This window comes from Mastigoproctus giganteus, chromosome 8 (genome assembly GCF_048544385.1).
Source record: "Mastigoproctus giganteus isolate SK-2022 chromosome 8, ASM4854438v1, whole genome shotgun sequence".
In the NCBI taxonomy this organism is placed as follows: Eukaryota; Metazoa; Arthropoda; class Arachnida; order Uropygi; family Thelyphonidae; genus Mastigoproctus; species Mastigoproctus giganteus.
This window is the reverse complement of record NC_143582.1, coordinates 114,073,762-114,098,659: the sequence shown is the minus strand read 5'-3', so window position 1 is coordinate 114,098,659 and position 24,898 is coordinate 114,073,762. Positions and strand designations below refer to the sequence as shown.

Genomic DNA, 24,898 nt, shown 5'->3' with positions numbered 1-24,898 from the left:
ATCAGTGATTTCCAGTATGGATTCCATCAGTGTCGATCCACTGGTGATATTCTGGCTTATGTTATCCATATGAACAAATTCGATGGAAAAGTTTGGTGATACGTGAACAGTTGTTCTTGACATTTCAGAGGCTTTGATCATGCTTGGCATAAAGGTTACCTAAATAAGCTTAAATCTTATAGTTTGCCAACTGTGCTTTATAATTCGTATTAAGTTCTCTCTCTCTGACTGCTCACTGCAGGTGATAGTGGACAGCTCACTGTCTTCTAACTTCTCCACTAATGCAGGTGTTTCCAAAGGCTTAGTTCTTTTTCCCAGTATTATCCCTTTTTTATATCATTGGCTGGAAATCATATCCATAGTTTGCTGATGATATCACATTGCATTCCATCTTCCAATTCAAGAAACCTTGCCCTGCACCAACAGCTCCAACTTCTTGAATATTCAATGCCAATTCTGTAAGTGCTGATCTCCAAATAGTTCTCCAGTGGGCAAAGATTAGGGATTACCCTGACTTCTGATCTCTCTTGGCATAAGCACATCACATGTATTGCTTCCTCTGTATCTTAAAAAATTGGTTTTCTCTTTTGCTCTCGCCAATATTTTTCTTCCAAAGAGCTACTCACTCTGTACAGATCCCAAATCCACCCTACCACAGATTATTGTTCCCATGTGGGTGGTGCCCCCAAAACGTCTCTCAGGCTTCTAGAAAAGAGGGCTTAGACTAATTAATTAATGACCCATCTCTAACAAGTCTTTCCACTTTCTCTCTCATAATTATTCTGTTTCTGCTGTATGCTTTTCTGTAGATATTGTCTCGTGGGTACTGTTCTTCTGAATTGGCTTCTATAATTTCGTCTCTCTCTCTCTCTCTCTCTCTCTCTCTCTCTCTCTCTCTCTCTCTCTCTCTCTCTCTCTCTCTTCAAACCACTCCAAACACTTGCTGCAGCCTGCCAGTATTCTTTGACTAGCCAACTTCAAACTCACAGAACCAACTTTTCTTCTTCCCCATTTATTCTTTCAACTTTCATTTTCTGAAGCAACCTCTCATACATATTCCTTGAAAAATTGCAATATACAAAACTTGAAGTTTAATGTCAAGTTTCTTCATTCATCTCAACCTTCAACCCATGAACCCTATTAGGTACTATCTATTCTAATACCTCTCATGCTTGGGATTTAATAAAAAAAAAAAAAAAAAGAGAGAGAGAGAGAGAGAGAGAGAGAGAGAGAAAATCTTACGATTTTATTACTTACATTAAATATAGTTAAGGTAGTAAAATATGTTCTTATTTTTACAGTTTGAAGAATTGGTGGAAAATAAAAAAGTAACACTGGATATTGAAAGAAATCGTACTGAACGAATTCAATTAGGAATTATTAATCAGATTTCTCAGGAGTGGTCTTGCCCTCTGGATATTTGCTCTGCAGGAATTTTTACAGAAAATTGCCTGATGTAAGTTTATTCCCATTAATGAAATTTTATAAGTTAAGCTACTGATAAAATGGTACTTTTTTCCCTTTTTGGGAATGGAAACATTATTTTTGGTTGTTGTTTTTCTTTCTTTTGTTGCTGTGTGTAATAAAGTTTCAAAGAGATTGTTTATTTGAATTTCTTGATGTTATTGAATTTGAGTATGCTTGCTGTGTCCAAAGCTGTCCATCAGTGTTTGCCCAAAAATGAAAGAAAAGTATATGCAATAATACTATGTTAAATTTTTTAACAGTGTTATTAAAATAAGGTATTAATCTTGCTTCGAACCAAACAATAAGCTAAAACAATCACAAATTAAACAGTAGAATTCTCCTCTGTTAAAAAAACAAAACAAAAAAACCTTTAGAAATGTGCATTTGAGTGACTTTCTTTTCATCCAGATGCAAATAGTGGACCTCGATTGATATTTTGCAACCCATTTTTCTGTAATTTTATCAACTTGTCAACTATGTCTTTGTAATTTTCACTGTTAATGTTACCAAGAAATCTATTCAGTATCAGGCAGGACAACTGTCAGAGTTTTCAGTGAGCACAAGTCATTTTGTCTTTCAGTTATTATGAATCCAACATCTGTTTAACTTATGGACCAGTAAATATGTCTGAATTTTCACTTTAGCCTCAGAAAATTTTAGAAATAGATTTATGTGTATGAGGATGTCACCTTGAAGATCCACAGTTTTAAAAAAATCATTATCAGTCCAAGTGTGAGATAGTGGAAGCTTCTTAAAACCAAAGTTTTGATTAATACATTGTGCTGGCAGGCTTCAATTCAGTTCTAGCATACAGTTTTTTTTTTTACTTCCTGTAGTGCAAAAGGAGTCTACGCTCCTCAGCATCTCTTCAGTGACACTCAGATTTTTAGACAAGAATATGTGTCCCTATTAGGGATTACCCTGACTTCTAATATCTCTCTCTTCTCTCTCTCTCTCTCTCTCTCTCTCTCTCTCTCTCTCTCTCTCCCCTTCCCTCCTTCCATAAGCACATCAAAATATTGTTTGCTCTGCATCTAAAAATTTGGGTTTTCTCTTTCACCCTGTGATACTTTTCTTCTAATCAACTACTCACTTTGTACAAATCTCAAATCTGCTCTACTATGGAATATTATTCCCACATCTGGAGTGGTGCCTCTAAAATTCTCTCAGGCTTCTAGACCCCCTTCAAAATAGGGCAGTCAAGTTAATTATTGCCCTGTCTCTTACAAAATCTCTCCATTCACTGTTTCATAGATGTTCTGTGTCTGCTGCATGTCTTTTCTGTAGTTATTACTTCCGTGAGCACTTTTACTTTACATTGGTTTCTATAATTATTTCCATGAGTTGAATTGGCCTCTGTGATTCTCCCTCTCTGTACTGCAGCAGCCAGTCAACATCTATTTACTGTCCAACTTGAAATTCACAAAAAAATCTTTAATTCTGCCTCATCCCTTTAGCTTCTGTTTTCTGGAACCAGAAGAAGAAATATCTAATCTTGCCATAGATATGGCAAGATTACATATTTCTTGTTTTATATTTTATAAATGAGTTTAGCAAATCATAATTAATAGAACACTGCCAAAAACATGTTTACATGGCATCTGTTAATGTGAGCATGTTTATTTCATTTTGGCACAAATAATGGAGGGTTAAACTGCAACTCAATAAAATGTATTTATGCTATTTTGTTGTTGTGCAGTTACACAAAGATTCTGTATTTAACAAACTTTAAATGTCTTACAACCAGGTCCATTACCATAATATAATTGATCAGTTTTTGCTGCTTTCAGTTTGCTGTAAAACATTTAAGGCCAACTTCATTTCTCAACTGTCTGGCCTGCACTTACAGAAAGGTTACCAACCCTAATTTAGATGGACACAAATTAGTCAAAAAGGAAATGACATGTATGCAGTTTTAGCATAGAAAGCATTACTGAACTTTATAATTATACAGGCTGAAATATCATAACTCCACTTCTTTTCTTTTTTGAATTCCTTGTCAGAATTAGAAAATTTAATAGGAGTATCAAGACAGCTTCAGGTTTCATGTAATTTAATTTTTTTTCACTTCCTGCTTCACCTACAGATCTTTTCCCTTGAACTGCTCTTACTATTCTTCTTCCATTGCTACGTGATATCCTACCTCATCTTCATTTTCTAGCCACATTTGTACATCGCAAATTAACATCATTTTTGTCACTGTTGCAACACATTTTTACACTACCATCTTTGATTCTGTCTAAATCAATAAGAATATCACCACCATTTAATAGCTTTTTCCATGCCCTTACTGTTATATTCTGCTTTACTTTATTGCAGATTATTGCCCAGTTGAAAATACCACCTTTTACATAAGGAATTTTAATATTGGCCACTGTTTTTTCTTTGCTTGTGTCCTGCTCACTGTCAAAATATTTAAAATAACAAAACATTCATACTCTTTAATTGTGTCCTTCAATACAATACAAATGTTCACAGCTGAGTATGAGTCACTGTTCCATAGATTGTATGAAGGTTATGGTAATGGAAGGTAAGAAAAGGAACTTGATATTGCTATTGTAGCTTGACAAAATTTCAATGGAAGGATATACAGGTTTATTTTCTAATATAAACAATGCCATAATGTTTTCTTTTGCATTTAATTTTTTTTATAACTGGTTTTGCTTCTTTTACTGTGATTGTGAAACTACTCTGAAAATAGTTCAAGACTGTATCATAAAATTTTTCATTTAGGAAAAATCTCCATTCTGCATAAATAAAATACATACATAAAAAAGAAAGTTCAAATTATAGAGGTTCTGAATTAGTGAGGTTTTACTATAGTCTGAATTTCTGGTGACATTTTATTTTCATATACCACTTAGCAGACTTGTTTTTAATAGTTAATAACAAGGCATATTTCTTTTCAAGAAACTGTTAAATAAACATTTGAAATCTTAACTTAAAGTCAATTGATATTGGGAAATTATAGCATTATCTACAATGTATATTTTAAACATTTCTGTTTATGATAATATAAAGATTTATTATAACTAAATCTTTATATTATCATAAACAGAGCCATGTATTTCAGCTGTTATTTCCTTCTCTGAACTACATAATCTAATTTGCAATTTTGTTTAACACTGATATTTTCCACTCTTCAGAAAGAATTTATTTAATTTCAAAACATAGGCAGCATTACTGACTTCATAGTTATACAGGCAGAAATATGATAACTCCAAATCTTTTCTTTTTTGATATTTTTGCCAGTTTACAATTAGTCTATTACCAGTATGTCAAATGAGTTTAAACAATTATTTCTATTTGTATGAACATAAACAGACACAAAATGTTTTGAAAAGAATCTTTTCACTCTCAGTATACAAACTATAGTGAACACAAGCAATGTCAAGTTTTGTAAGCACATGAGTGAAAAGGGTTAAAAGAAGCTGCATGCAAATGCGTGTCCATTTTGAGTTTCCTTTTTTTTTAATGTCTTCATTGATAACTACTGTTGATTTTTATGTCACTATTGCCACACTCAGTTATCAAACAAGTTCCTTGATTGAAATCCACAAATAATTATTTTAAATCATTTAGTCTGTATAAGTTTGTTTCTCATTTTATTAATGTGCAAGTCGGGAAATTTTACTGTCAAGGTGCATCCCATTTTCTTCCCTCATAATTTTTAACATATCAGTAACTGGCTCAATATTTAATGCTCAAATTCTGCAGTGTAAGCTTATATCCAACTTATGAGAAATTGTGGTCTTATATAAATTCTCATAATGGTCTAATGATAGTATATTGAACATCCTTTAAACCATTCAGTATGATTAAATAGCCATCTTACTGCTACTACACTTACCACCACTAAATGTTGCCATTTACAAATGGCAACATTTTACATTGTGGAAATACAAATTTTAGGTTTGTCTGAATAGTGGGTTTTCTGTATTGGCACTACAAAGTGCATGCCAAATCACCATCTGATGAAAGTTTAAAAAAATAAAATAAAATAAAAAGTGAAGTTCAAATGAAATAATTTTAACAAAATAAACAAGATCCTGATGCAAGGTATCATTTAGTCAAATTTTTGTTATCGAAATGTCTTCAGCAACAGGATATAAAAACATTTTAATATATTTTTAATAATAACCCATGTAAATAAAAATTTATTCCATCTTAAAATTAATGAAATGTAATTTAGGTAATTACATTCCTATTAAAACTAAACTAAAACTTATTCTCAAGACATTTTTATTTGTGATAATTACATTCCTGCAGTTTTCCTCACTTGTAAATGTTGTAAATAAGCAATAAAAAATTTTACACATTTAAACAGTTTATAAATTACTACAATATGTATTTTAAATTCCATGTAGGAGGATGATTCGAATGAGAACAAAATTTAAATAAATAACTATTAAACCTGTGGAAAGCAACCTCATTATTTTTCAACATAATCTCCTGTTTTTGCAGTACACAATACAACTTTACATATACAACAATACACATCTTTCATCCTGAAATTAATGCCTGGACAGAGTCAGGGAAGAATTTCTGCAATCTTGAATGGTGTTAGACTTCATGTCAGTACTATAAAGAGAATGGGCATTGTCAAGTTGTAAACAGTGCCCCTTTTGAAATCAGTCTTCAGTGTTTAATCAGATTGCAGGAGTAAGATGGTTCTGAGAATGTTGTGTTATGATGCACTATTGATATTTGTCCCCTTCTTCATGGACTTTCCAAGATAACCATTTTTGTCTGGTTAGTATTACTTTTCCTGTTGATGAAATGACTCAGAATTTATTCATCTTTGGGAAGCTAAAATGATGCCACTCTTTTTTGACTTGGTTACCTTCATCCCCAATCCCTAATGCAGTCTAAAAATTTATCACTTTCATATTCATACCAAATCAGCAATACAGAACATACATAGATTCATCACTGCTTTCATCTGTAATTTGACAAAATCTTGCACAGTCTTTACTGAATCCTAGCTCCTTACTTTTTGAACAATGTGAGGAATAGGTTCAATCCCATATTGTCTTCCTCACTTGCATCATTTAGCTTACTGTATTGGTTTTCATAAGAGAGCCTTCAGCAACAGAAATTACTCTCATGACAATAGAGTTAACCTGGCCAGGTCAGAAATGGATTATTTTAAAATTTTGGACCCATTTGTACACTCTTTTGTGACAAACAGTTTTCATCATACACACTAACCAGTGTACAATGGATTTCAATCAGTTAACTCCTCCTACATTCAAAAATCATATAACTGCTCTAATCTCCATCTTGATACAAATTTTCACACATCGCCATCTTGAATCATTCAGTTTCAGAATACATGTTATGAAAACAGATGACATGCAAAATAATCCTCTAAATGGGGGTTATTTTGCATGTCATCCCCCACAATAAATGCATAGTTGAAAATAATGGTCCACTTTTGCTGTTTTCGTTTGAACTGGCATACCACTTTTGAACAACCGTAAGCTACATGTAAGAAAATAAAAGGATTTCAACCACTTTAATATGTGAACTCATCACTAAACTTGAACAAATTTGTAATCTATGGATGTTTGAATGTTGTTTGTTTGTTTGTCTTTGTCATCCAGATAATATTATTAGCTTAAATACAAATATTAACTGAGTAACTTAAAGCAGACACTAAATATACTGAAAGAATAAGATCAGTTTTCTGATGGGCATATCAAGTAAATTGTTTTACGTACGTAGTAGCTTGTTTTTAGTTTATTTCTCTTAGCTTTACAGGTCCCATATAATGGGACTTGTAACAACAAAATGAAAATAAGTTGAAAATATGAATTTCATTATTTAGAATGAAGTCACTACATCATATCACAGTTGACTTTGTTAATGATATGCTTGATCTCTTATACAAAATAGTTGAATGAATGCTATTTTTATTTTTTATGTCTGCTGTTTCTCTCTTTATTTAGCCAATAGGAAATGATATAAATGTATGCCTGTATTTCACATAAATGTGTGAAGTTTTGTTAGTATCTGATGTAATAATGATGATTTATATTAGTCTTTTAAATCCTGGCAGCTTTAAACAATGTCCAGCCAGAAATATATATTTTAATTGTGTTTGTTATTTAGCCATAAAAACATTCGATAGGTAGATTATTAAAAATAAACTACAGAATTTTGTTCCTAAGAATATTTTATTATCATATCTTATTTTCACATTGTAGTATGAGGTATCATCAAAAAAGTTCCCAAATTGCATTAAACAAAAAAAAAAAAAAAAAAAATAGGTAACATGCTCTCACTCCAGAAGTAGTCTTCCTTGACACAGCAAGTCCAACAATTCTGCCCTATTGAAAGCCTTTTCGGAGTTCCTATTTTGTAATCTTCTGTACATGCTAAGATTTTCCTAGATCTCTGAAATGTGAAATCTGGGCATCTAAATACAGAAGTTCAATTCTGAAAACAAAAAGAAATCACTAGGAGCTAGATTTGAAGACTAAAGCGGGTTAGAGACTATGCCACATTACTCTTTGTAAGAAATTCCCCCACATTCAAACCTGTGGAGCTAGAAAAAAATACTTCCAATAGCTGCAGAATTGCCAGACTCACTGAATGAAGTCTCAAGGAACTACTTTAGGGACAACAGCATATATCTAGTCTTTTTTTTTTTTTTTTTTTTCAGTAGAATTCTGGAACTTCTTGATTATGCTTCGCATATACTTTTTAAATGGACCAAATATCATTTCAGTGAATTCCACACATATCTCTTATTTTTAAGTTTTAATTTCCTAGAATATGTTCATGGAAAAAAATGATTGTAATTAGTGTATAATCCCCATGTCTTTTTATCATTTAGCCTTTTTTTCACATATTTCCTCCAATTTTTTTTATGTATATGAGACATGATCAAAAAGTTCTGAGATGGACTGACTTTGTAACTTGAAATTGTGGCATCATATCAAGTTACAACTACAGTCAGTTCTGCTATAATGTGCATTTTGGCAATGCAAATTTGCTCCAACACAACTGATATATTAGGGAATGCGATTAATGCGATTTTCGCATTGGCTCATGCACGATTTCATTTGCGAGTAACATCAGGTAAATGAAAAACTCAGCACCAAGCTGAACATAGCAACGTGCACAGCAATACATACAAGTTTACAAAGCTTAAAAAATGTCAAATGTGTGAGAGCTATATTTCCCATTTATTGTAGTTGTATTGGTCAGAGACACACTGTTGTCATTTGCCGTATTCACAAGATATTGTAGGCCGACTTGTTTTCAGGAGCTTACATTTTTCAGTTTGAAGAGAAATTTTGTGAGGCATGATAGTGAGCAGAGGATACATTTCTGGAGGTCACTACCATAAAACAAAAACAATTTGCAGTTCCCAGTTTATTGGGCTTTTCTGTTAGTGCAATCTAATTATAGACAGGTAGTAAACTCGGATCTTATTGCATTTGCAATAATACTGATAACTGGAATTCTGTGGGTTATTATGGTGAAATATGCTTCCCCTTCCATGAAATCCTCAACAATATAAAAAAAAATAAACAAATTTTCAGAATCTTCTCTTCATTCATATTTTTAATTTAATAAATTTTCATATTTTTTTTTAATCCCCAAAATTGTTACTGTGTATCTCACTTGTGCAATTAGTGCATGCCGTGATCGTTGTTATTGATTGCTTATCAGTTTTACTGTTTTAAATTTTACAATCAAAAAAAAAAAAAGTCAGTGGACAGAAATAATAATTGGTATGTATATATTAAAACACAGTATAATAAGATATTGTACAGGGAAATAGAGTGGGCCAGTAAATCAGAGAGTCTTATAATGGGGGATTTTAATTTCCCAGATATTGACTGGAATTTGTGGGTTGGTCACTCGCACACTAGCAAGGCTTTTGTGGATTTATTGGATGATTGTTTTCTACATCAGCATGTTCGTGAGGCAACAAGAGGGAGCAATACTCTTGATCTGATTATCGGTAGTGATTCTTCATGCATTAAGAATCTGCAGATAAATGAACCACTAGTGGCAGTGATCACAGTGTGTTGAAGTGGGATTTACTCAAGGAGGTAACTACCATCAGAGGTAAAGGGAAGGGTTTTTGTTTTCGTAAAGGCGACTATGATGGTCTGAGACAGTATTTAAATTCTATACAGTGGGACCAACTGATGATGTTACCAACAGCAAACTCAAAATGGGAAGCATTCAAGGAACTAATCTTGGAGGCTACCAGGCTTTACATACCAACTAAGAAATATTGTTCAAGGTTTAGGCCTAAATGGTTGTCAGATGAACTAATGAGACATGTGGCAGAGAAGAAAAATGCATGGGATACATACAAATTAATGGGTGACATGGAAGCCTATGATAGATATAAGTTGGTCTGTAACCAAGTCACAAAGGAGATTAGGCAGGCAAAGGCAGACTACGAAAAATCCTTGGCAAAGGATGCAAAGAAAAGCAGAAAAGAGTTCTTTACCTATTTAAACTCAAGAAGGAAAGGGATGAATCAGATTGGTCCACTGGATATTGATGGTTCAACAGTTGAGGATCCTGCTCAGGTGGCTAACAATCTAAACGAGTATTTTGCATCTACATTCACGCATGAGGAGTTATTCAGGAAGGAGAATGATGTAGGTAAAGTAAACATTGGCAGTGAGCTGGATGATTTTGTAATAACTGAGAGGAAAGTGGAGGAGAGATTGTTGAGGATAAACATAAAAAAGGCACCTGGGATGGATGGGATCTATCCAGTTATATTAAAGGAGGCAGCAAAGGAAGTAAGCAAACCCCTAGCCATAATTATGAGAGCTTCTTTGGACTCAGTGGAGGTACCCATAGACTGGAGATGTGCAAATGTAACCCCAATTCACAAAGGAGGATCAAAGGCTGACACAAGTAATTATAGACCTGTTAGTTTAACTTCTGTTCCAGGTAAATTAATGGAGGCACTGGTTAAAGAAGCACTGCAGGATCATCTAGACAAGAATTCAGTTATAGCTCAAATGCAGCATGGTTTTGTTAAGGGCAGGTCTTGCCTGACCAATTTGATTGGATACTATGATGTAGTCACAAAAGAACTGAATGCAGGGAATAACTTTGATATTATATATTTGGATCTTAGAAAGGCTTTTGATACTGTTGCACATGGAAGACTGCTGCACAAATTGGAGCAGTGTGGCATTGGAGGCAAATTGCTGCTATGGATAAGGGGATGGTTGAGTGGCAGAAGATAGAGAGTGGTAATCAATGGACACTGCTCATCGTGGACTAATGTTATTAGTGGAGTCCTTCAGTGTTGAGTGTTGGGTCCATTGTTGTTTTCGGTGTTTATGAATGATATTGATGATGGGATATCAAGTTTAATGTCCAAGTTTGCAGATGATACAAAGGTTGGCAGGGTTGTTAAGGACACCACTGACGCTATGCTGCTGCAACAGGATCTGGAAAGGTTGAACAGATGGCCTGAGAGATGGCAAATGAAGTTTAACATTGACAAATGTAAAGTACTACATATGGGAAACAATAACCCCAGAGCAACGTATCAACTCTGCGGTACTACACTGACAGTGGTGGAGAATGAAAAGGACCTGGGGGTAATTGTGCAGGCAGATATGAAGTTCTCTGAGCAGTGCAGACGAGCTGCAAGAGTAGCTCATGGTGTCTTGTCAATGATATACAGGAATTTTTCTAGCAGGGATAAGGAGGTGATTATTCCCTTGTATAAGGCAATGGTTAGGCCACATCTTGAGTACTGTATACAGGTCTGGAGGCCTCATTTCAAGAAGGATGTAGAGCTGCTGGAACGGGTACAGAGAAGGGCAACAAGATTAGTGAATGGAACAAAGGGTTGCTCTTACGAAGAAAGGCTTAAGTTTTGCAAATTACAGAGTCTGGAGACTAGGCGATGGAAGTTTTTTCCAGCAATTAACCACCCAGTGGTTAAAGGCAAATTTCCGCCCGTGTATTCTACAACTGTCATTCCTCAATTATGTCTCCTCAGGTGAGTATTCTGAGCAAGAGGCAGCATTGAGCTTGCTCAAACCATTCAAGGCATTATACACCTCAATCACTCACTCGCAGGTGCTTAGTTTCCAAATGCTGCAATTTGCAGAAGTTAAGCCTTTCTTTGTATAACAGCAGCCCTTTCTTCCACTCACTAAACTCATTGGCCTTCTCTATGCTTGTTCTAGTAGCTCAACATCTTTTGTAAATGAGGCCTCCAGACCTCCAGTATTTAGTACATAAGGTGTGGCCTGACCATTGCCTTTTACAAAGGGATAATCACCTCCTTATATCCCTGCTAGCAAAATTCTTATATATCATTGACAAGCCACCATGAGCTAGTCTTCCAACCTGTCTACACGGCTCAGAAAACTTCATATCTAACTGCACAATTACCCCAAGGTCTTTTTCATTCTCCACCTCCCTTTGTGTAGTAGCACACAGTTCGTACATTTCTCTTTGGTTACTGCTACCCATATGTAGTACTTTGCATTTGTCCATGTTAAACTACAGTTGCCCCTCTCAGCCCATCTGCTCAACTTTTCTAGATCCTGTTGCAGTAACGTACCATGCTTACTGTCTTTAACAACCCTCCAAACTTTGTATCGTCTGCAAACTTGGACTTTAACTCTGATATACCTTCATCAATATCATTGATAAAATGCAGAAAACAACAATGGGCCGAACACAGACCCCTGGGGAACTCCACTAATAACATTCGTTCATGAAGAGCAGTGTGCATTTATTACCACTCTGTCTTCTCCTACTCAACCAACCTTGCCTTTAATCCATTGTAGTAACGTCCACTTAGTCCCATACTGCTCGAACTTGTACAATAGTCTTGCATGTGCAACAGTATCAAAAGCTTTCCTAAAATTCAAGTATATAATATCAAAATTATTTTTTGCATCCACTTACTTTGTGACCACAGCGTAGAATCCAATACAATTGGTCAGACAAAAATTCCCCTTAACAAACCCATGCTGTGTCTGAACTACAAATGCAGTCTTGTCTAGATGATCCTGTAGTGCTTTTAAATGTTATTCCATTATTTTTCCTGGAACAAAAATTAAAGTTAACTGGTCTGTAATTACTGATGTCACCTTTCTATCTCCCGTTCTGAATTGGGGAAACATTTGCACATCTCCAGTCTGTGCGGACCTCTCCTGAATCCAAGGGTGCCTTCATAATCATGGCTAAGGTTTAATTTAACTGGATAGATTCCACCCACCCCAGGTGCCTTCCTTATGTTTAACTTCAGCAATTGCTCCTCCACTCTGCTCTCAGTTATAACAAAATCATTTAACTCACTACCAGAGTTCGATAAATTTCTGGCATTTCCCTTCATGAAAAACTCGTGTGAATGGAGATGCAGTATACTCACTGAGTTTGTCAGCTACCTGAGCAGAATCAAAAACAATCGAACTATCAATATCAAGTGGACAAATCTGGAGATAGAGACCTGTCTCCTCTCTCCCCTGCCTGAGGATTACTTCCTTGAATGATTCCCATTTAGAATTTGCTGTTGGTAACATCATCCATTGGTCTCAATGAATAGAACCAAAAAAATTTGAGTCACCTTTTACGACAGCCAAAACCCTTCCCTTAATCCTGATGGTAGTTACATCTTTAAATAAATCCCACATCCGTATACTGTGATCTCTGCCACCTAATGGTTCCTTTCTCTGTAAATTCTTTCTCTGGACATAATCACTGCTGTACTAGGTGGTAGATGACTCTCATCAACCGGTGAAATACCATCACTTTGCTTATTGGAGGCTTGAAGTGGTGGAACCCATGTTTAGTATCTAGAGCTAAGTTCCAGCCAATCCTACCCTATCTCTTCCATCATGCAGTAAGATTGACTTTTGAGGTTATGATGAACGTCGTGGCGAGATCCAATATTCCTTATATTTCGAGGGTACAGCTCTAAAACGGTGTTCGCAGGTCGGCCGCTAGTTAGTACAGCGGACCGAACCTATTGGTAACTCTAGGAGGCTTACAGATCAGCTAGTGTATAATCTTGCTACCTCTACTCTGCCAGATAGTGACTGGAGGGAGTCCTAGTAGTGTGTATGCGGGGAGCATTGTCGAGGCCACGTTATGTCAAGGATCTGGGTATATTCTTACCACGTGTACACCATATCCAAAAATTTCATTACTTCATACAGCATGTACCACCCACTTTTTCTTACTATTGAATACACCATGAATTGTCAAACTAATAGAGCAAGGTTATCTGCAAAAATATCTAAACCTCCCAAGCACTTCCTAATTCATTTCACAAATATATGTGGTCTCAATTCTAATCTCAGTGATGTCCATTTTCACTTGCAGTCTGCCAAACCCCATGCACTTTTTCTGACAGAATCTCAGTTATCGGTTGATTCAACTACTGCTCATCTCAGATGCCAAAATTATTCGCTGTATGATTCCTTTCGCCTCAAAGGTGATACTTGTGGATATGTCCGTTCTGATATTCCCTGTCAGAGACTTGGCAATTTGGAATCTCCTCTCTTTGATCTTCTCTGGCTTAAAATCTCTCTACCTCATTGTGTCAAATTCATCTGTTGTCTCTACCATTCCCCCAACTCCACTAATCACTTGGAGCTCTTTGACTTCCTCTCTTTGCAACTTGACTTTCTCCAGTCCAACTTTCCTAACAGTGAGGTAATTTTCCTTGGTGATTTTAATGTTCACAACTCCAGCTGGCTTCCGTTTTCTAGTCACACCGAGCCAGCAGGTCGAGATGCTGAGGCTTTTGCAATTACTAATGACCTAGCACAGATTGTTCATTTACCTACAAGAATACCAGACAATCCTAATCATACAGCAAATACGCTTGATTTTTTTCTCACAAACAACTCTTCTAAGTACATGGTCGAAGTGAGAGGTCCTTTAGGCACTTCGGATCACAACTTGGTGATTGTCTCTTCTCCAATGGAACCTTTATCTCATGGCTATTCCCAACCTCGTGTTGTTTGGCATTACAAGAATGCAAAATGGGATGACCTGAGAGACTTCTTTTCCTTGGTCGTATTACTGTTTCAAAACTTCTGATGTCAACATTTGCTCAGATCGTGTCAGTGAAATTATTCTTGCAGGAATGGAATCCTTTATCCCACACACCACTTTAAAATCTTGTCCTTTATCTAAACCTTGGTTTTCCAATAAATATGATAAGGCTGTTCAAGAGAAGAATGTTGCATATCGTAATTGGCTTGTTTCTAATTCTTCAGTTTCATTTTCTGCCTACACCAAAGCTTCCAACAATTGTAAAGCAGTTATTAATCAGTCCAAACTAGAGTTTGAACAGGCTAAGAGTAGAAAACTTGCTTCTTGCCCTAATAGTAGCCGAGCATTCTGGTCTCTTGCCAAAGCTATTGGCCGCAACTTTTGCCCATCTCTGCTTCCACCTCTGTCCAAACCAGATGGTTCTGTTGTCACTTCAGCCAAGGATAAAGCTGACCTGCTAGCATCCCATTTTCTTCCAGCTCATGTATTAATGAACTTGGTAAAACACCTCCCACCATTCCCAACACTCTCCATTCAATGCCTCCTGTGGTCTTCCGTCAAAAGGATATCAGAAGGATTTTGATGAATCTCGATGCTAAGAAAGCTCCAGGTCCCGATGGTATTTCTACACTTGTTCTCAAAACCTGTGCTCCTGAACTTACCCCTATTCTTTGCCACCTTTTTCACTTTCTTATTCCAAGGGTGTTTTTCCTTCTGCTTGGAAATTTGCTCATATCCAACCAGTTCCTAAAAAGGGTGACAAATCCCTCCCATCCAATTATCTTCCCATTGCAATTACTTCTACTCTTTCTAAAGTAATAGAGAAATCAATTAACCGCCAACTCTTAAACTACCTAGAAACCTTCCGTCTGATCAATGATAGCCAATATGGATTCCGTCAGAGTCGATCCACTGGTGATATTCTGGCTTATGTTACCCATTTATGGACTAATTCAATGGAAAGGTTCGGTGAAACACAAGTAGTTGCTCTTGACATCTCAAAGGCTTTTGATCGTGTTTGGCATAAAAAGTCTTCTAAACGAGCTTCCATCTTATGGTTTGCCGACTGTTTTTGTAATTGGTCATCCAGTTTTCTCTCTGATCGCTCACTGAGGGTGATGGTAGATGGCTCTCTGTCTTCTAACTTCTCCACTAATGCCGGTGTCCCCCAAGGTTCAGTTCTTTCCCCCACTCTTTTCCTCTTGTATATCAATGACCTTCTTCCATTGACTGGAAATCCTATCCATAGTTTTGCAGATGATAGCACATTGCATTCCACTTTCCATTTTGAGAAACCTTGCCCTGCTCAATCAGCTTCAACTTCTCGAAAATCTGCTACCAATTCCTTAAATGCCGATCTTCAGGTAATTCTCCAGTGGGGCAATGACAGCTTAGTTGATTTCAACCCTTCTAAAACTCAGTCTTGTCTTATATCTCGCAAAAAAAGATTCTTCTGCTCCTATGCATATCTTTAGTGACACTCCGATTTCTAGGCAAAATGATATATCTCTTTTGGGGATTAACCTGACTTCTAATCTCTCTTGGCACAAGCACATTACAAATATTGCTTCCTCTGCATCTAAAAAACTTGGTTTTCTCTTTCGCACTCAGCGTTACTTTTCTTCCAAACAGCTGCTCACTCTGTATAAATCGCAAATCCGCCCTGCCATGGAATATTGTTCCCACATCTGGGGTGGTGCCCCCAAAACCTCCCTGAGGCTTCTTGATTCCATTCAGAAGAGGGCATTAGGTTAATTAATAATTCATCTCTAACAGAGTCTCTCCACTCGCTTTCTCATAGACTTACTGTTTCTGCTGCATGCCTCTTCTACAGATACTTCCATGGGCACTGTTCTTCTGAATTGCCTTCCATAATTCCCACTCTCTCTTTCAAAACAGTCCGCACACGTGCCGCCACTAGACAACATCCATTTACTGTGCAACTTCAAACCCACAGAACCAACTTTTCATCTTCCTCATTTATTCATTCAACTGCCGTTTTCTGGAACAACCTTCCTTCATACATATTTCCTGAAAATTGCAATCTACCGAAGTTCAAGTCCAATGTCAACAAATATCTTCTTTCGTCTTCTCAACCTCCAACCCAAGTACTATAGGTTCTAATACCTCTCGTGTTTGGAGTTCACATAAAAAAAATAATAATAAAAAAAATCAGGTGAAGAGTGTTACTGCTCCTTTTCCTCTCTAACATGATGCTGCAGAAAACAATCATCCAATAAATCCACGAAAGTCTTGCTAGTGTGTGAGTGACCAACCCAGAAATTGCACTCTATATCTGGGAAATTAAAATCCTCAATTATAAGACACTCTGATTTTCAGGCCCACTCTATTTCTTTGTATAATTGTTCATTGTACTCATCAGAATCGTTAGGCCTATAATAAACTCGTAACCTCATTTTTGCATTCCCAGTGCTTATGTTACAGCAAATTGATTCAACATTCCACTGTCCATCTATGTCAACTGGATGCACTTCCTTAGGTTTTGTGTTTCTTAACTAACAGCATAACCGCTCCTCCATGCCTATCCTGCCTGTCCTTTTTGTACACATTGTATTCCCCAAATTCCAATTCTGCATCCCTTATATCTGAGTGGCACCACGTCTCTGATAACCCAACAATATCTGCATTGGATGTCTTAACCAGCACTTCAAATTCAATCAGTTTATTTACTATACTCCTAGCATTGGTGTACATGCAAGTATACATGCACCTGTTCTTACTCTTAGTTACTGTTTGTTATTGTTGTTAAGGAGGCTTAGATGGGAACAGGTATCCTGTGTATTATCAGACACTCAGCTTAAAACACTGATGGATCCAATATCTCTCTATTACAGAATATTTAGGAGACGTCCAGTTAGCCTGCCTCCCTAAAATACACTCATGCACACCTTCTCCATAGTAAGCCCTGTTACGTCACTTAGGTGGCAACGAATGTGTAGAGTGGTTCTCTTCAAGATGCCTGGTCAGCATGAAGAGGAAAAGACCAAACCCTCCAGCATATGACAGCACGACAAAACAAATGGCCCTCAGTCCCCAGCAGCTTTCACTCCCCCTCTTACGGCAGTGAGATTATCAGAGTGGAAGCAGAGGGTGCTAAGAATCTCTGGGTATGACCAGGCTGCAATGCACGGAAACTGAACTTGGCCTGTTATAACATAAGGTCACTCATCGGTGAAGACAGGATATTAGAGCTGGAAAAGGAATTAGAAAATGTGAATTGGAATATCATCGGTTTGGCGGAAAGAAGAAGAAATGAATCACTTATAAGTTTATCAAGTGGAAATCTCCTGTACACCAATGGAAACAGTGAAAGGAGCTGTACACCGAAATTGAGTCTTCTAGATGAGCAGAAAACCCACTACACTATTATTATGGGGGACTTCAATGCTAAAGTTGGAAAAAGACAAAACAGTGCAGAAAGGGGAACTATAGGAAATTTTGGAATTGGTGAAAGAAATGAAGAGGTGAAAGACTTGTGGAATTTGCAGAATCTCAAGGATTGTCAGTAATGAACACCTTTTTCAAGAAAAGGGTCAACAGAAAGTGGACATGGAATAGTCCAAATGGATTAACAACTAATGAAATCAACTTCATCCTCACTAACAGAAGATATATTGTGAATGATGTTACTGTCCTGAATAAGGTAAATGTTTGAAGTGATCACAGAATGGTAAGATGTACACTTGATATCGATATAAGAAAAGTAGGGAAAAAATCTGACTCGAGTAAATAATACGAATGTCTTTGAGATAACAGAAGAGGAGAAAAGGCAGTATGTACTGGAACTTAACAAGTTTGAGCTTCTGCAGACGGCTCAGGACCAAGATACTGATGAGGAATATTACAACTTCCTGAAAGTGATAAAGCCCAAGAAACATATAGGTAAAAAGAAATCCAAAGGAGAAAAAATTAGTCAAGAAACACTTGTTATGATGAACCGAAGGCAAAAAATGAAGAGCAAGGTAAACACTGACAAGGAGAAAATTGAGTATACTGAGTTATGCAAAGACATTAGAAAGAGACTCAGAGAGGACATAAGAAGATTTAACACAAGAAAAGTGTTAAATGTTGAGGGAAAACAAAGGACTTAAATCAGCAGCCATGAGCAGTAATACAGAAAGACAAATGATACTGAAACTAAAGACTAGTGATGGTGTACTTATAAACAGCAAAGAAGGCATAATTCAAATAGCAGAAGACTACTATAGAGACTTATACAAGGAGCAAGGGAATAATGCCAGCAGTGGGGAAGATGGATTGCAATGTAGCAACACATAATGCATACCCGATATTCTTCCTGATGAGGTAGAACATGCATTGAAGAAAATGAAGAATCAGAAAGCCCCGGGGGAAGATGAAGTTACTGTAGGGTTGTTAAAATTGGGAGGAAGAGACATAACACAAAAACTGGCAAGGCTCTTCACAAAGTGCATTATAAAAGGTGTGACGCCTAAGCAGTGGAATAATGCAATTATAGTTTTGCTGCATAAGAAAAAAATAAATCAGAAATTGGAAGTTATAGACCAATTAGCTTGTTATCCCACAGCTACAAGTTGTTCACAAGGGTCATTACTAACAGATTAGAAAGAATACTTGATGAGAATCAACCGAAAGAGCAAGCTGGCTTTAGGACAGGATTCTCAACTAGGGATCACCTTCACGTAATACCACAGCTAATGGAGAAAGCAAATGAATATAAAACACCACTTTGCCTGGCATTTGTGGATTATGAAAAGGCATTTGACGCCATACAGCATAAAGCAATGTTTCGGGCACTGAAAAGACAAGGCATAGATGCCCCACATGTTATGATTTTGAAGAAAATATATGAGAGTGCTACCTCCTTTATTAGACTAGACAAAGACAGTAGGAAATTTAAAATCGAGAAAGGAGTTCAACAAGGAGACACGATATCTCCGAAGCTGTTTACTGCTGCCCTTGAGGAAGCTTTCAGAAGATTGGACTGGTCGCAGAAAGGAGTCAATGTGAACGGAGAGTACCTAAACCATTTACGATTTGCAGATGGCATTGTGGTCATAAGCCACGATCCCAAAGAATTAGAGGAAAATCTTAATCAGTTATGCACTGTTAGTAAGGATTTTGGACTAAAGATGAATATGGCTAAAACAAAAGTAATGATGCCACAGAAAGGGAAATAATGATTGAAGGAGCAGTAATTGAAAAGGTGGAGTCATATACTTATCTGGGACAAGTTATTAGCTGTAATAATGATAAATGGCTGGAAGTCAAGAGAAGAATAAATTTTGGATGGATAGCATTCAGGAAATATAGTCACATACTGAAGAGCAATATCCCAGTTTGTCTGAAACGTAAAATAATGAACCAATGTATACTCCCCACCATGACTTATGGAAGTGAAACTTGGGCACTCACCAAAAGAATGGAAGAGAAGCTGAGAACTACACAGCGAAGAATGGAACGAATTATATTGGGAATCAGACTGTTAGATAAGAAGAGAAACACATGGATTAGGCAGCAAACTCAAGTAAAGGACATTCTTATCAAAACTAAAGAACTAAAATGGCCTTGGGCAGGACACATATCTCGAAGACAGATGGACTAAGAAAATAACAGAATGGTACCCAAGAGGAGCTAGAAGAAAACCTGGAAGAAAACGCGGAGATGGATAGATGAAAATCATGAGTTTGCGGGTAGTAAATGGATGGCCAGTGCTCAAAACAGAAGGAACTTGAAAGTTGCTGGAGAGGCCTTCATCCTGCAGTAGAATGAAAATGGTTTATGATGATGATGATTGTTGTTATTTGGTTTTTAGGAGCATTAGCAACTAAGGCCATATTGCTCTGGGGATATGCAGTGGTCATTCCCTGACCATACCGTATCCTCCGTATTTGGTGGTCATGGGCTCGAACCCCGGTCTAATCAAGAAGCGTGTGCTGCGCACTGCTGTTCCTGCTCCTCTGTCTATGGAGGGGCCTCCTAGTTACTCTAACACAGCCCGTGTATTTACTTGTTTGATGGCCCCCAAGTGGCTCCTGAAATCCACAGCAACTGGCTTTCCGGGCTGCTGCTCATTCCAATAAAAGTAGTGCAAGAATCATTTCCTCCTCTGCCTGAGGCTACTGTTAATCTATTAGTCTGTGGTGGATCTCCCCCCCCCCCCCAAAGCTACCATTTTTCCAACCTTTCCCTCGAAAGCATCAGTAAATATTCTTGCTCCCCTTCTATTTAAGTTTATCCCATCCCTGTAGAAGCAATCTCTCCTATTAATGAGCACAAACCACTCTGAGAAAAAGTCTTCCCCATGAGCCCTGCACAATCTCTCCAGGACTGAATTGATTGACAAGGCTCTCATCATATACTCCTTCCTATCATGTATGGGCAGGATTGCAGACACTTTCAAATATAACCTTAACTCGTGACTCTTTTTCAGTATTTATCTGTACTTGCCTAAATCTGCAGATCTCCTACACTTAGTGTCATTAGTGCCAACATATAAAACAATATTACCTTTAGTTCACTTAAAAGATATCTGCTGTACAAAGTCATCAAATTTTGATCCTGGCAGACATACCCTGGTTCTATTCTACCTATCCTTTTTGCACAATATATTTCCTGTTTCCCTGACAATTGAGTCAGCAACGGTAACTGCCTCCTGTGGGACCAGTGCATTCTGCCCTGTAGGTTGCTCCTTTGCTGCCTGGTGCATAAGAGTGTGGTCTGGCATTGAGTTGGGCAGCTGACAACTTGATGGGCCACCCATTTTAATTCCTTCGCGAGCATCCAAATGACTCTTCAAGCTCTCATAGAAGCCCATCAGAATGCTGAGTTGGCACCTAGCACACACAAATACATAACCCATGGCGAGATCGTGTCCTGTTTGACAGAGATTCACAAACATGTCGCATTTTGCACATTTTTTTAGACTGTGATGCTTTGGTGAATCGTCCACTGTGGTTCTCCCACAAAGCACAGTACTTTCACTACTCTGTGCAAGTTTCATTTCTGCTTTAGTCTCGGGCATGATTTCCATTTAAATACAATTTAATTAACAATAAAAATTAAATGGATTTATAAATTTAATTGGTTAATTGCCAATACTACACTAAGCCTAACATATTACGCTATCTAGTTGTACCTTATGTCTTAATTTAACAATCAAGTTCATGATATACGTAATGCTATTCCATATCGATACTACACATGGTGGCAGTTTCGAATGGTGCAAGTTTTACCGATACTAAGTAATAACCCAGCAAATCTCTGTCTAAGTTCAAAATAAACTAATTATCGTAACTAGGAATATAAAGCTACTTCTAGAAAATAAATTAATATGCCAACAATTTACTCAATAAAATGGTAAAAGTTTAAGAAAAACATCCCTATTATCTGGAGCCATTAAAAACCGTAAAAAAAATTACTTTATTTACTCATCATCATCATGTTGGTCCGGCTTAGGTCTTTTAAGACCTGTTCTGTTGTAGCTCTTGGAGGTGATCTTGATCTCGCCATCGTTGTCTTGGCTAAACAACATCTCTCTTGCCTGTAGGTTTGTTTATTTGTTATTTGGTTTTTAGGAGCATTAGCAACTATGGCCATATTGCTCCGGGATATGCGGTGGTCATTCCCTGACCTTTCCGCATCCTCCGTATTTGGTTGTGACGGGCTCGAACCCGGGTCTAATCAAGAAGCATGTGCTATGCACTGCTGCTGCTGCTGCTCCTTCCCACCTGGCTACGGAGGCGCCTGTAGGTTTGTAGTTAAAGGCTAATTTTGGGATCCGGTCTGGGTTCATTCTTTCTATGTGGCTGATCCATTTTTCCTGATACCGTTTTATATCATTTACTATGTTATCTACTTTTAATTTCTCACGGATATCTAAATTTCTTTAGTGGTCTAGTCTTGTAAAGCCTAATAATGGTCTTAAAAATCTCATTTGTTCTGCTTCCAGTTTGTGTGCATATTTCTTATTTATGACCCAAGTCTCACAGCTGTAGAAACCAGTTGTAGCTGGTTTTGAAGTGATGTTGTGCAGTCGTAATTTTGTTTCAGTTTTCATTTGTTTTCCAAAGTGGCATTTAATTATTCCATTCATTTTATTATATTTTTGTAGTTTAGTGTGGATGTCTTTCCCTTCATTTGATATTAAATTTCCCAAATAGGTGAAGTCAGATATTTGTTCTATTATTTTATCATCAATAACAGTTTTGACTCTTTGTATGTTTTTTCCACATAATCCCATTGATTTTGTTTTTGCGGTGGAGATTTTTATCTTGTACTTTTTATCTATTTTATTAAGTTCATTTGCTGTTATCTGTAGTTCATCTTCGGATTTTGCAATTATAACTTGATCATCAGCATATAATATAGTTTGGATTTTATTCCTGTTGTTCAACTGTATTCCATTGTTAATTATTTGTTTCCATTCTTTAAGAATTTTATTGATGTAGATATTAAATAAATTTGGTGATAGTCCACATCCTTGTTTCACTCCTTTATTGGTGTTAATTCGGTCTGATAGTTGGCCATTAGAATATTTTATATAGGCTTTGGATCGCTTTCCGGAGTTGTGTTTGGATATTTTCTTCACGTAGAATCTGCCAAAGTTTTTCCCGGTTTATATTGTCATATGCTTTTTCATAATCAATAATGAGCAGAAATGTTGGTAAATTGAATTCTCTTCTTTTCTCCAAAATTTGTTGCACTGAGAAAATGGCATCTATTGTGCTTCTCCCTTTTCTGAACCCACATTGTTCTTCTTCTAAGAATTATACACTGTATTTATTAAGTTTATTCTTTAGTATATTAGAGTATAGCTTTGCAGCAGTTGACAGCAGTGTTATTCCTCTGTAGTTGTTAGGGTTATTTCTGGAGCCTTTTTTGTGTAAATTGATTACTATTCCTATTTCCCAATCTTTGGGTATCTGTTGCTTATGCCATATGATGTTAAATAATTTTATTAGTGCGTTTTTTTTAGTAAGGTGCCCCCATATTTAAATAGTTCTACATTCAAATTGTCTATGCCTGGGCTTTTTCGGTTTTTGGATTTTTGTAATATTAACTCTAGTTCTTCCATTGTTATATTTTTTTATTCATCTTTGGCTATCACAGATTCATCTTCCGATTCCCTAGTGCCTGGGTTATACCATAGTTTGGATTAACGTTGCTTCCATTCTGCTTGGGAGATGGAGTTGGTTTTTATTTGATCATTTGTGTCTCGTAATTTCTTAAAAATTTTAAAACCTCTTCTCTGTGGGCCTGTGATATCACGTTCTAAGGATTTAACAAATTTATCCCAGTCATCTCATCGGATTCTTCTGGTTAGTTTTCTGACTTCTGCTCGAAGCTTTTTATATTTTATGTGTAGATGTAGGTCTTTAGTTTGTAGGAACAGTTTATAGGTATTTTTTTTCTCATTGATTGTTTGTTTCAATTCTTCATTCCAAGTTCTTAGCCAGTTTTTATTTTTTATAGGTTTATACTTTATTTACTAACCAACTAAATTTTCTAACCACTTGGCCTCCTTGTGGCAGTGCTCCAGCCTCCGCATGGCGAGACCGGAATCCTTGGAGGGAATCTTCCTTGATGCCCAGTACAACTCTCTGCTTACGATGATGCATATTCTTGTTGAGTTTGAACATCACTGCTCGCCAAGTCTCATTTAGCTTTCTGCCAAACCTTAAACAACCCGTGATGTTAATCTGATGCAGTTTTTACACATTATTAAACAGATAAAATTATATGATCGTTTTTGACTGTTGTCATATCAGTCATGATGCATGTGTAACATTCATACCATTAATAGGTGCAATATGGCCTAAGTAGCCCTTGCACCAAAAAAAAAAAAACATAAACACAACTACTGTCAAGGTAAAGCACACAATTCATCAGTGAATGTAATATCGATTAACACCCCAATGCTAGAATTCTTTTACAAGGAAGAATAGTCGATCCAAAACATACCATAGAGACAAAAGGTACATATCGGAAAGACATTTGCTTTCATAAAGGTCGTCTCAAGCAGTTTTTAAATTCTGTGGGACCAACTGATTATGGACCCAACAGCAAATTCTAAATGGGAAGTATTCAAAGCTACTACTACACTTTTTATACCAACAAAGAAATATTGTTCAGGATTTAGACTTAAGTAGGTGTCAGATGAGCTATTGACACACATTACAAAGAAGAAAAGTGCATGAGATGTATATAAATTATCAGGTGATACAGAAGCTTAAGGTGGATATAAATTAGTCTGTAATCAAGTCATAAAGGAGGTTAGGCAAGATAAAGCAGATTATGGGAAGTCTGGAAAAGAAAGGAAAGATAAACAGCAAAATGTTCTATGCTTATATTAACAGTAGAAGGAATGGGTTAAACCACATTAGGCCACTTGATATCTATGGGTTAACTG

At 36.6% G+C, this 24,898-nt stretch overlaps 1 protein-coding gene across 1 annotated transcript in view; it reads left to right on the top strand.

The window, feature by feature from the left end:
* Positions 1-24,898, top strand: part of Epg5 (ectopic P-granules autophagy protein 5) — a 1,526,775-nt gene that overhangs the window by 882,078 nt on the left and 619,799 nt on the right. The window contains exon 30 of the mRNA XM_090380318.1: positions 1,302-1,456. Within this exon, the coding sequence (XP_090236444.1) occupies positions 1,302-1,456 (155 nt within the window). The remainder of the gene's footprint in view (positions 1-1,301; positions 1,457-24,898) is intronic.